Source organism: Pteropus vampyrus, unplaced genomic scaffold, assembly GCF_000151845.1.
Source record: "Pteropus vampyrus isolate Shadow unplaced genomic scaffold, Pvam_2.0 Scaffold171, whole genome shotgun sequence".
Taxonomy (NCBI): Eukaryota; Metazoa; Chordata; class Mammalia; order Chiroptera; family Pteropodidae; genus Pteropus; species Pteropus vampyrus.
The window spans coordinates 2,862,318-2,875,496 of NW_011888952.1; the positions used below are offsets into that span (position 1 = coordinate 2,862,318).

Consider the following 13,179-nt stretch of genomic DNA (forward strand, 5'->3'; position numbering starts at 1 on the left):
GCTTCCCACGTGACTCTGAGTTCCTAGGGCCCACTGGGACTCCTCTTACTGGGCACCCCAGGTCCCTTCACACACAGACTCCCTGGGCCTCAGTGACCCTTTGTGGGTCAGGAGCTCTAAAGGCAGGGATAAAGGATACCATGTAGTAGGCTTTTCACCACTTCCTGGCATGTGCTTAAGTGTGGTGGGAGTTGAGGAAGGAACATAGGACCCAGAGCCAGGCAGACAAGGATCCCATTTGTGCTTTTGCCATGGGCCGGCTGCGTGCTTAAGGACACACACTATTTTTTTGAACCTGTTTCTTCCCCTCTTCTCAGTGAAGAGTCGCAGTGAGGATCAAGATTTCCAGGTCCTCCTTTGCATGAAGGATGGGGTGTGGGTGTGGACATGGAGGATTTGGGCTATAAATTGATGGATAACAACCCCAGGCAGGGTTGCGCAGACACTTCCCCCAATTCAGTATCCCGGACACACTAGAGACACACTTGTTTTTTAATTTATCCATCATATTTGCCTTTATTCATCTTTCTCCATCTTGGTCTCTACTGTCCCGCCTTTGCCCTGGCCACCCAGGGCCAAAGCCATTTTCCTTGAGTCCAGAATCCTCCCACCCTCCCCATCTGGGCAAGGCCTGGGTTTGGGAAAGGGGGTTCCTTGGCCTCCAAGGGAGTTTTCTCCCACTTCCCTGGAATCACCCCCCTTCAGAACTGCCATAGCTCCTTCCTTTCCTACCCCTGTCCCAAACTCTCCAGCATGTGCAGACTACTCTCTGGAATTTTGGTGAGAGGAAGGTGGAAGATCCCTCTCCCCACAACAGGACTGCGGTTAGAGGAGCTCTCAGTAAAGAGATACTCTTCCTGGGGGTTCTGCGAGGCAGAGAAGCATCAGGAAGAAGCCAGACGGACACACACGTGGAGGATCTGGTAGTGAGTCAAGTGTTCTGCTCCTTGCCTGGGAGGCAGGGAATGAGGCTTTCCAGGCAGTAGTCCTCAGGAGGCACCCCGAAGATTTCAGGGTAGAAGCCTCTTTCTGGGGTGCCAGCCAGTGCCCCTACACTTGCGGCTAAGACATCTGGATTGTGGAGGAGCTCTGCTCAGTCTTGATGGGCAAGTATGGCTGCCTGGAGTTCCAGCCTGTGACACAGCTCCAAACGACTGCGCAGGCAACGCCGAGCGCTGAGGCGGCCCCAGCCGGTAGCTTTGGTGGAAGGTCTCGCGTCCAGAGCCCTCAGCAAGCGAGGCAGGTCGCGCAGCAGACGGTAGCGCGGCAGGGCGCGCAGCGGCGGGGGAATGTCGCCTTTGGCGCAGAGGTGACTGAAGTAAGCGAGCAGCAGAAGCGGCCGCGGGGCGGCGCGGAGCAGGGTACGCAGGGGCGCTGCGCGGGAGTCGGGGTCGCGGGGAGGGCTGGGGCCGGCACTGCTCCACAGCAGCAACACGGTGCCCCGCTCCCTAGCCACGCGCGCCCGCGCCGCCCACAGCCAGGGCAGCGGCCCCATGCGAGCCACGCGCGTCCCCTCCCACAGGTCTACGATCACGTCGCGCCCGCCGCCCAGCGCGGCCCGCAGCAGTTCAGCCAGCGCCCCCACCAGGCGCCGCTGCTCCTCCGAGTCTGCCGCGTGCAGGAGCAGCACCGGCCGAGCTCCACCAGGGCCTGGGGGGGAAAGCAACAGATTAACAGGGGCCCAGTTAAGGGACAGCTCATCCCACTCCTCCTCAGCCTCGGCGGTAGGGGGGCTACATCATAGGGTGTCCCCTCCCAGTTCCTTATCTGCACTGGGGGTGGGTACTTAAGGCAGCTTTAGTCTATGGGGTGCCGGTAGGCTAATTAGATAAAAGTGCCCCAGAAGGGGCAAGGGCTAGGGCGCCAGGCTTGGCAGGTGCAGAGCAAGCTGGATTTACTCTCCACTCGCCTTTTGCCTAGAGACTTGGTATAGTGAACCACCTGGCACAGAGGGACCTTTGCCCTGCCTTAACCATTCCTGCCCACTAGGGGATCTGAGGCTCACCCCCTAGAGTAACAGAGAGCTGGATGCCCTGACAGGGACATGGCTCTTGGGGAAGGGAGCCAGGGCAGGGAAAGGGTAGGGACAACTAGCCTAGGAGCTGGGCAGGTCTAAATCCCCAGGTTACTTTTGAGTGAGTTTACCTGACAGTGGGCGCCGGCGGGTGAGGACCAGAACAATGCCCAAGAAGGTAGTGAGAACCAGTAGTGCCAGGATCAAGAGTCCCAGGTGTCTATGAGACACTGAGTCAAGCAGGATGAGGCGAAGCTGAGCTCCTCAGTGCCCAACCTCCCTCCTACCCCTATCCTGAAGAACTCACCATCTGGACACAAGAGGTGCTTCCAGGCAAACTGGACATCTGACCTCCACACCTGAGGGCACAGAGTCCCCCCATCCCATGAGCCAGGGTAGTACCTTCTCCAGGGGAAGTTGAATGAGACATGAGGATGGAGAAAGGGAGGCCCCCTAAATAGAGAATTCCTCCTGCACCGAACAGGTGAAGAGTTGCAAACCCAAAGAGTGAACTCAAAGTTGGCTAGAGTATCCATGAGGACCTAAAGGGCATAGGCCCTGAAGTAATCAGACACCACTGAGCTCCAGCCAGTTGTCACCAGGCCTGAGGGTAGACACAGAGCATCAGGTTTTCTGACTTTTTCAAGAGAAGCCAGAAATCAGCTTTTTAAAATACCACATCTCCCAATATTTAAATGGTGGCAACAAATTCCAATTTCAAACACCATGCTGGCCAAATAAAACATTTTTGCAGACTAGATTTGCCCAATGTGCCACCTGTGGAGTAGATGCTGGGGGAGTAAATGGGGGGGTGGGGCGGGAGGAAGGCAGGATTCCTTACCAAGACACAGCCCCCTGGCCTCAGGAAGGGAATGATGAGGTCTAGTGTCACTGGGCTTGAGCCCCGAGTCTGTTGGAAAAAAGATCAAAATGACTGTTCCCATAGAGGCAAATTTGGCTCTGTCCAGCCTCTGAGCCTTTGCCCATGCTGCTCCTCCTTTCTACCCCCCACCCTCACCCAAATCCTCCCCAAAGCCACCCCTGAAAAGAAGCCTTCCCTAGCTTCATTCCCAGATCCCACAATCATTCCCAGATCAGATCTGCTGCACAGATACACATTATTCAGGCAATTGGGCACTCATCAACAGACATACCCTGGGTGCCAACTCCATGCCAAGCCCTGAGGAAAGAAATCAGCCACAGATGTTTTCTAGCATCTCACAAAACAGGGAGGCTAATAATATGCTGCCCCCAACCCTGTCCTGCACACCTGAAAGAGCAGGCTAACCATTGGAAGGAACATAAATTGTGGATTCAGGAGACCACAGTTATTGAAGTAAGGCTTAACTCTTGTCTTTGTGGTTCCTAACTGTGTGATTTTTGCGGGGAGATAGGTTACCTCCCACCCTGAGCCTCAGTTTCTTCCTTTGTCTGTGAAGGGTAATAATCCTTGTTTTACTGGGTTATTGAGAGTATCACATGAGAATATGCATGTGAACACTCTTTATAATACATAGTGCAGTGTTTATTCATGGAGTAGTAGCAGCTATTATTATGTTGTAGACTCCTAGGGGCAGAGACTCTGTTATATACTTTTCTTGTAGCTCCCAGGGCCTAAGGCAGGGTAGGCACAGAGTAGGCACTCAATAACTGCATGTTGAATTGGACATAATTGATTGCCATCTGTCTACAGTTAGGATGTGGCTCTGCCCTATGCTCTGGGTTCTAGGTAGGGAGCTGATCAGAATCTCCACCCTTTGGGAACACCCTTCACCCCCTACCCCACCTGATCCAGATCCCATTCTCCAGTCAGCTGTGAGCCAAGTGCTGATGTGGTGGCTCTCAAATCATGGCTGAATTCAGTGAAGGCAGTCTTTTCCCAGATCACAAAAACAAATAAGTCTGAATTTAACTCTCAATTTTAGGTTTTCCCACATGACTTTGTCTTAAATCTTTACATGGTTTGGTCTTAAATCTTGAGCATTTGCTACCATCTGTCTGCTTGGGAGCTCTCAGAGAATACAAAACAGACAAGCAAGCTGCAAGTGAGCATTTAAGAAAGAACTGGGAGGAGCTTGTCATGCTTAGTCAGCTTGGGACTGTGGTTTTGCAGATATATTTGATTGCGGTTTTTATATCAGATACACAGAAGAGAGTCTGCTAGTCAAACTGTTCTTAGTTCACATAGTAAAGTTAAATCTGTCAGTAGTTTACAATATTCTGCAAAGAGCACATCAGCTTCTGAGGGCTCTGTTTCTCAAAATTTTAGATTGGGAGATAGTGACAGAAATTCTACCAGCTGCCTGTGGGAGGCAGGCAGGAGCATGGTGGTAGAAGACAGCTGGGTTCAAGAGAGCATCAGTACAAAATGTGGCAGCAGTTTGAGTGGGCCAGAAAACACCTGGATATTGGAAAGCCAGTCTTGCCTCTGTTTATCTTTGTAAGTTCAGAAACTGAAAAGATTAGACACTGCTTCTTGGAAGACCCTACTGATCAGCCAAACAAAGGCTGATCAAGTAAATAAATAACCAGATGACAAATTAGGGATGTGCTTGATTCCTCCACTTGTTGTGCTCTGAGCCATGAACCTAGTGGGGGTCAAATCCTCGCTAGGCCATACCTGGCTAATGCTGTACACAGGGGGCACCAGGCTGTCTTGGCCCAAGCCTGGGTGGCTCCAGGCAGCACTGAATGTGGCATGCATCCTTGTGGAGAAGTGAAGAATCAGCTGTTGGGCCTGAGTGTCCATGCTCACGTTCCAGGATGGGGCTGCCAGGGAGTGGGAAAAAAAGAGTGTCATATGAGAGACCCAGTTTGCAGGAGGTGATAGGAGCTGGGCTGCAGTTGACAGAGAAGTCAGGGCAAGACTAGAGTTTGGCTTTGTCACAGTTAGGTGAGGGTGAAATGGTGGGAGGGGTTCCCAGCCAGGGTCTCTTATTGGCTCACCAGTCCGGTGGGGACATTCAACATGGCTGCTGTTTCCAAAAGAGAACTGAGAAATCCAAGAATGGCAGGTCAGCAAGCTCTAGGCATCATCCATAGCCCTACCCATCCCCTCTCACCCACACTTATACCTTGAAGCAAAGCTGGGGGTGCAAGTCCACTTTCTCCAAAACATACCACTGTGGTGGGAGAAGGGAATTAGTCAGGGCCCTGGGCCCCAGTCCTGCCCACCCATGTCTTAGGGAGGCCTGTCTCACCCCATCTGATTCTTGAGCCGTGGCATTGGGGAGGTCTTCGCAGAGGGTGTGCCAGCCCTGCCTCTGGCAGAGGGAGGCCTCCGGCTTCAGTGGGCAGCGGAGTGTCAGGGCCATGACCATCTGACTGTGCTGGCTGTAGTCAGTAAAGTTCACTGACTTCCAGAAGTCGGAGCCATCTGGGCAGGCAGCAGGGGCAAAGAGTGAGGCCTAGGGAGACCTGAACTTCACTTTGGCCTCATTTTGCCAACCCTATCCCCAGGGCATCAGGAGATAATGTTTGTGAAAGTGCCCGGCACAGTTCCTGTCCTGTCTAGGAACCCAAAACATGAGCATGCCTTCTCCATCCCGCTTTATTACCTTTTCTATTTAGCTGTCTCCTCTCTTTCCTGCACCTCCATTCTAGCTAGCTCTTTGCTGCTCCTCAAACTCGAAATCATTACATCTTAGCTTAGGTTCCTTTCAGAACTAGGAATGCCTTCCTCTCCCTTCTCTCCTTTCTAAATCCTGCTCATTTTCTGAGTACTGGTCAGGGGTCACCTCCTCTAAGAGACCTTTTCTTGCTAGTGACCACCTTCACTGGCTTTTCCTTTGCCTGAGTTCACACCCCACAGCCTAGTCCTCATGTGCAACCCTGCCCTGGAATGTAGGATGCTTTGTGCTATTCATTTGTCATGTCTGAGTGTCCTGTCTCTTCAGCTTGGAGGCAACAATGTGCGTATAGCACTTCACACGTCACCAACCACTTTCATTTATCATACTGGATTCAAGCCTCTTAAACAATTGGAAAGTAAGGCAGGGCAAGTATCATTATTTTACAGATGAGGAACCTGGGAACCTAAGGCACAGAGAAGAATAAGTGGCAGAGCTGGGATCTGAGTGAGCCCAGCTCTTCTGGTTCATCTCCAGGACACTACCTCCTGTGTCTCACATTTCTGAACCACCCACAGTGTCTAGTATAATATTAGATAATCTCATTTATTGGAAGGCTGATCTGTAGACATTGTAGCCCTTTCCCCACTCTGACTCTAGGGAAAGTGCCTGCATGCCTTCTGGTGGCTTCCTCCAACACAGGTGTGAAATGTGTGAGTGGGGTATGTGTATATGTGTGGAAGACAGAGAGATTGCGCATGCACAAGAGTGCATTTAGCAGCACTCACAGGCTTCAGGCCAGCTCTGGAAGGGACATTTTTTGCGCCTCACAGTGTCCTCTTGCAGGTAGGATGCCTGGGGGAACAGGGGAACAAGCAGGGAAGGTCAGAGGAAGGACTTTTTCTATAGCACTCAGACCTAAAATTCATTCTGACTTGACCTTGCCCTGGTACAAACTGCCTGAGCTGGCAGGGTACTGAGGACAGGGAGCAGTGCAAGGTGTCAGCAAGCATAGGTGGTGCTGGACACTGGGGGAAGAACTCCGGAGTATGGGAGTGAAAACAGTTAGTGAGGGGACGAGTTCTTTTCTCCCTGGAGAGGAGAACCTATTGCCAGAAAGAGGCAGATTGTGAGGTCCACCTTCCTCAACTTTTGGCTGCCTTGGATTCCATTCTCAGTGGTTCCCAAGGTATCTTGTGCCCTGTGTAGGCTCCTCCTTCTAGGCTGCCCAAACTTTACCCAACAAAGTTGTCCAACCTGGCAGGTGCTTGGTGCTCTAAGTCTCTGCTTACACCCTCCCTTTGGTTTCCTTCTGGGTGACAAGGCCCCTTGCCTTTTCTGTCTAGTCCAAAGGGGTCTTAGTGCTAGGCACTTCAGAATTATGAAGAGGAGGAGGACTGCAATGAAGGGTTAGTGGGGACAAGACTTTTGGGGCCATATAGAACCTTGCAATGGCCATGTGCTCCCACTGTTCCTGCTAAGAACACATAGTGACAGCAGCTGTCTATTCCTCCTCTGTGGGCCGATGCCAGGTCTGGACCAAGGAAACCTGGGTTTGGGTGGGGCTGAGGTTGGAATCACTCCGAAAGAATATCCCATGTTCAGCAAGACACTGCCATCTCTGACCCAGTGTGTGGCTAACAGTCAAGCTGACACCAGTCTTCCCAAGCACCTATTAACACCTACTCCTTTTAAAATGTAGATAGGTTACTGAAGATAAGTTTGACCAACTGTGCTATACGGGGGCCTCAGAGCAGGGCCATGGACAACCCACACCTTTACCTCTGCTCACCTCTATGCACAGACAGGGCAGAAGGAATTCATAAAGCAGGTCTACGGTGTGGCCCCAAGACACAATTTTCTGTTAATGAAGCAACAAAGAGAGAGAAGAGATGCCTGAGAAAGAGCATAGACACCCTGGACAACAACAGGAGGAAGCTGGGAACTTGGCCAACACCCCCTTTTTCTTATATGAGACTTAATTCTTCCACCAAAAAATTTCCTCCCAAGGGGTCTCTGTTCTGTACACTGACCATTTTCTCTAGGCATCTCAATATATAGAGTAGGGGGAGGAAGGAGGAGACGGGGAAAAGAATATACATTTAATGAGCCCCACTGTATGCCGGGAAGGTTGCTAGGCGCTAAAGCAGTAACTTAATTAAATGCTAGCATCAAAGAGATCTTGGGAGGCATCATCACCATTTTATAAATGAAGAGAGCTGAGGGCCTGAGGAGTGTAACATCAGTCCCTGCAAATGATACCAGCTGTACACAAGGGCCTCCTTGAAAACTGGAGTTGAGGTGAGGTGTCAAGAGGGCTGGGGGACATCTCATTCTCTGAGGGGCAGCAACAAAGGAAGGGAAATGGAAAGGTGTGACCACTTTGTTATTTTCTTAAGGAAAACAACTTCTTGAAGAAACTGCAAAGACTTCTTAAGGTAACGTGAAACTCACAGAGGGTCATCTCATTGGGAGTAAATACCATATTCATTTCTCTGCTAGTCATTCAAGGTTGCTCCATCCCTTTTCCTTTCCTCAGCTCCCAGGTGACAAGCCCCCTGCATTTTCTGTCTAGTCCAAAGAAGTCTTAATGCTAGGTACTTCAGACTTGTGGGTCTTGAAGAATTATCTTTGCTCTCTGGACCTCAGTCTTCTTGTATGTACAATGGGTAGGCCGTTATGTTGCAGCACAGTGTGATCTGGCTTTTTCCAAGGAAATGGCACTCCATACCTGAGCATCAAAGGGACTGCTCAGCTCTTCACACTCTAATGCTCAGCTCTTCACACTCTAATGCCCACTCTAATGCCCACTGGTGACAAAGACGCACGCTGACCTCAGGGCCTGGGGGAATGCTCACTCGAATGGCCCGTGCCTCAGGCAGCAAGTCAAAGGAGAACTCGGGCCCTGGGAAGAAGGGGGACTTGGTGGCCTTGTCTCTTGGCCTTAGCAAAGACACCACTGTTTGACTGCATCCTTCTCTAGTCACACCCCATGGCTAGCTCACCCCTTTGTGAGCTCTGTCTCAGGAGGCCTTTCACTGTCACTGGATCCAAAAATTGGGTCCTTTTGGAGCGCAGCCCCTTGTGGGAGATGTCTGGGGAGGCGACGGAGATGTGATGGCCCTTCTCAGATAGGCAACAGCTACTCAGCACTTTCTTCTGTAAGTAGAGAGCAAGGTTGGACTGAGGTCAGGAATCACGATCCCTGGCTTCTATTTCTTCCTCTGGAACCTGGGGCACACAGGCAAGTTGATCAACCTTTAGGCCTCAGTTTCTCTAACTGTATAATGGGCAGAATAGTCTATTTTATCTTCACACCTCCTATCCCTCTCATGTGGCTGGAGAATAAAATGAGAGGCCAGAAAGTAAACGGCTGTGAGGCTTAGGGCAGAGCTGGAACTGACAGAGAGAGTACCTGAGCAGATGCTGGCATCTTGTGTCTCCTACAGAACTGGAACATGTAAAACTTTTTGGATTTCTGCACCAGGCAGTGGAAACAGCCCCACTGAAAGCCTGTGCAGGAAAAGACACGTTTAATATTCAGTCCTTCAGTGCCCCTCCTCTCCCTGGAGATGTGGCCCAATGTTGGATCCTAAGTCATTTTAGATCAAGGAAGGTAATGAAATCAAAACTTTGGTCATGAAAGTTATGACACAATAAAAAAAGAAGTAGTTTCTTAAGTATGAAAATGTTCATTGTAGCATATTTATAACAGTGAAAAATTACAAACTGCAGATGCTTAAGCAGGGTATGGGCATTTAGTATGTATCAGGCGCTGAGCTAGGCAATGAAAACATAGAGTTGAATAAGAACAATCTTACTTTTAAAATGGAAGGTAATAACAATAAATAGAACTACAACATTTTAATTGCAAGAATTGGTCCCAGCTGAAAGGAGAAACACCTTCACAAAATGATACAAACGAACTCACTAATATCAGTCATGGTGTGCTATTTTAGGATGACCTTAGTCTCTGCTGAGGTGGACAACAGGACAAACAGGTTCTAGTATGATAAGTCCCATTTGCCTCAACCTGCCTCCCCCACCCCAACATGCCTCCCCCACCCCAACATGCCCCTAATTCACATACCCACTGAGAATGGCCCAAGGGCTATTTCTCATACCTGAAGGAGCTGACACCAGGCGCAGGTACAAACAGTAGGGGCATTGCCAGAGCGGAGCACACCAAGACTTTGGGGAGGTGGGGAGGGCCAACTGGGTATGGCAAAGAATATGAGCAGAACTTCCTGCGAAAGATGAACAGGAAATCAAGTGGTAGGGTCCAAGGAGGTCCCTCCTGCCTCAGACAAGTTGGACTTGAGGCTGAGCTCTGCCACTTAATCCTGGCTGTGTGACCTTAGGTAAGTTATGGACCTCTCTAAGACTCAACTTCCTCATTCATAAAGTGGGGTTATTATCACGATCAAGTAAACGAGATAATGTATGGGAAAATATGAAGGTCATTGTATTACTGACAGTTAAGGGGGAGTGCCTGGAGGTTTACACATGTTTCTCATTTAATCCTCCCCACAGCTCAGGGACAACAGTCTTCATTGTATAATCATTTCTGCTACGCTGATAGACCCCTCAGAAACTGAGGATCACAGGGGTTAAGTGCACTCCCTGCAGCCACAAGTGAAATGTGTGGCAGAATTGTAATGCAAATCCATGCTTGCCCTAATTGTAAACCCTGTGCTTTTTCCTCGATACTATGCTACTTTCCAGGCTGGGAACCAAAAATTAGAATGGAAGGCTTGCTGGGGATCTAGAATAAAAGGGATGTGGGGAAGAGGAGCAGGACAGAGAATGAGACTTACCAGTGAAACTGTCATCCTGCAGAAGGCACAGGGCCCAATAGGGTAACAAAAGGAGAGAAGTATAATTAGTAGGGATTCTCATAAGGAGCACTCTCCCTGAGGTCTTTGCCTCAAATCACCTAATTCTGAGGCCCAGAAGCTAGGCCCTTGGCTACCACCCCTCCAAGACTGTGTAGAGGACACAGCAACGCTGCCACCAGAGCACAGGGACTTGAAGAGATAGGAAAGCGTAGGCAGGAGAGTGGGGAGCTTTGCCAGCCTGTGCCAGGCAGACGTTCCTACCTTGGCACCTTACCATGTGGGAGGCCAGCAGACAGCGGGTGTTCCAGCGGGGCAGACAGGGGCAGCCAATCCCAGAGGAAGCAGAGAGGCCAATGAACAGCAGGCAGAGAGGCAGGAGCAGGGCTGCCTGTCTGGAGCTCCCCATGGGCTTCTGTGCGGTCAAGGCACCCAGAGCATGGCTGCACAGCCTGAAGATGGGCGGCAAGGCTTTGCTGTGCAGCAGCAGGGAACACAATGCCAGCAGGAGCCCTCGTCTCAGCCTGCCCCTGCCCCTGCCCCTGCCCCGCCCAGCCCCAAAGCTCCTCCTCAATCCTAACCAGCAGGCCAGACCACATTCCTTCTCCTCCAAGCAGAGGTTCTGAAGGATGCTTGTCCCCTGGAAAACCTTACTGCCCCCAACTGGAGCACAAGGGGCTCCTGCTCTGGCAGAGAAATAACAAGAAAGAAGCCAGCACAGGGTTAGGGGGACGGCCGGCTGCACCCATTTCTTAACCCTCCTACTCCTGCAACACCCTCTAGATCTGACCCGCCTGCCCATTAACATTACGATTTTGGACTTGGATCTCCCCTGGACACATGCTTCATTGCCTCGCTTAGAGAATTCATAGAGCTATTAGGCACTACTTGTATTAAGTGATAGACACAGAGGTGACCGAGGTACCTAGAACAACAAGAAAGCACTATAAGAAGCAGATAAGCCTCACATGCCCCCATAAGCCTCCTGGCTCTCCACCTGGCTAACTCTCAGGACTATAGTCCAGCTTTCTCTCTCTACCTATTGGCCAGTTCCAGCTTTTCTGGGCTTCAAGGATCCATTAATCAGAACGGTCTGCTCAGAAAACCCCAGAGCTCATAGCAGAACCCGGGAGCTGAGGGAGCGGGCCCCATGCACTGACCTGGTTTCCTGTGGTTTCCGATGATGCTGACGAGGCTCCAGTCTTTGTGGGGACCCTCCCCATCATCCCACAGCTTCCTCCTGCTCATGGAGCATCTGATCTGCTTCAGCCTTCACCTTGGTGACACATATAATGGAAAGAAAGTTTGGGGCACGCCTACTGAGTTAAGGCATCTTGAAATTGTTATTGTCCCTCTGCACCTTTCAGTAGCCTGACCATGGCCTTCTTTTGTCAATTCTAGTTTCTAAGTCTTCAAGTCCACTGTCGGAAGATCTCATCTTACCCATTATCCTAAAACTACTCTCTAGCTTTTGAATTCCTTAGAAGATAATGACTCCTTATATTTTATGTTTCTCCAATGTCTAGGAGGGGATATCATGAAATAGGTGCTCTGTAATTGTATAAATGTCAATTATGATACATTTCATCCGTGTATCAGTTTACTGTTTCATATTTCACAAAGTACTTTCATATTTGATCCTCCTAACCACCTTGTAAGACAGGTGGGAATTATTGTTTTCATTTCATAAAGAGAAATAAGCAGAAAGGAAGATGATTCAGTCAAAGTTAAAGTCTCCAGCTTAGGGAGCTCCACTTCTGCAAGCCTGTCATACTTCAATTCTCTTATGGTCTCTACTTCTACTGCCTCATCTCTCTCTTTTGGAACCCCAAAGGGTCTGCCTGACACAGTTCTGTCTTTCGGCATTGGAGTCCACCACTGCAAACAAAGCAGTAAGATATGAAGGAAGGAAAGGGTGGTCTGGTCGTACTGAGGATAGGTTAGGGAGTCTTCAGTGGTTTAAATCTACACTCATTTTCCAATGCTGGGGGCGTGAAGTGAGAAACTTGATTCTGTTCTAGAATATTTCTTTCTTGACCCCTTATATCTTCTGATCTAATAGTAAAAATATTTGATTAATTTCTCCCTGCCCCTGGCTAAGATATGGTAGGAGAAGCAGAAAAAAATAAATGGAGACACATACATACACACAAAAGAAAAAAAGAAAGGAAAAATAGAAAAAGAGCACATAGAAAAGAAAAGAAATAAAGATGAAAAAGAAAAGAAGAGAGAAAAGGAGGTCTGTGTTTTATTTATTGTCTTGCTGGTTTGCTTATTTATTGTGAAGCCTTTTTCAAAAGGATTTAAGATAAAAGGCACAGTTGACGAATTCTAGCATACCCTGGGGAAGGGGAGGGGATCCAATCAACATTTGTAAAACTCCTACTATCAGGCTCTGGACCCCATGTTTTGCCTACATTATCTCATTTTATTAGTACTACTGCCCTTGAGGTCAGTCTTATTAGACCATTTTACAGACTAGGCAACAATAGGAAAATTAAGTAACTTGTTCAAACACAAAAATGAAGAGCTGGGACTCACTACCATGCCTTTCAGGCTCTTTCTGCCAGAACACACTGCTTGGGGAGAACTGTGGGATGTGAGAGGGTTTTGAGGCCCTGTAATCCACAGAAGTACTAGATTTAGCAGTGTGATGTAGTTGGGTTAGCAATGTGGAGGAAATAGGAATAGTTGGAAAGAACGAAGTAGATCTTTATAATAGTTTGTTATCAGTGGTCAGACTTCTAGGAAAGTAGGAATT

The 13,179-nt window shown here is 49.4% G+C and overlaps 1 protein-coding gene across 1 annotated transcript; it reads right to left on the reverse strand.

Annotated features, from left to right (window-relative positions):
- Positions 1-42: 42 nt before the first annotated feature.
- IL17RE (interleukin 17 receptor E) lies at positions 43-10,947 on the reverse strand. Its single transcript, XM_023536878.1, has 17 exons — positions 10,696-10,947; positions 10,401-10,416; positions 9,708-9,830; positions 8,999-9,096; positions 8,589-8,742; positions 8,391-8,488; positions 8,315-8,356; positions 7,376-7,444; positions 6,372-6,438; positions 5,215-5,390; positions 5,089-5,136; positions 4,961-5,006; positions 4,635-4,783; positions 2,856-2,924; positions 2,322-2,373; positions 2,146-2,244; positions 43-1,650 (listed from the first exon to the last, which is right to left on the reverse strand). The coding sequence occupies exons 1-17, from the start codon at positions 10,825-10,827 to the stop codon at positions 1,094-1,096; spliced, it is 1,995 nt and encodes a 664-aa protein (XP_023392646.1). The 5' UTR covers positions 10,828-10,947; the 3' UTR covers positions 43-1,093.
- Between the last annotated feature and the right edge of the window lie 2,232 nt (positions 10,948-13,179).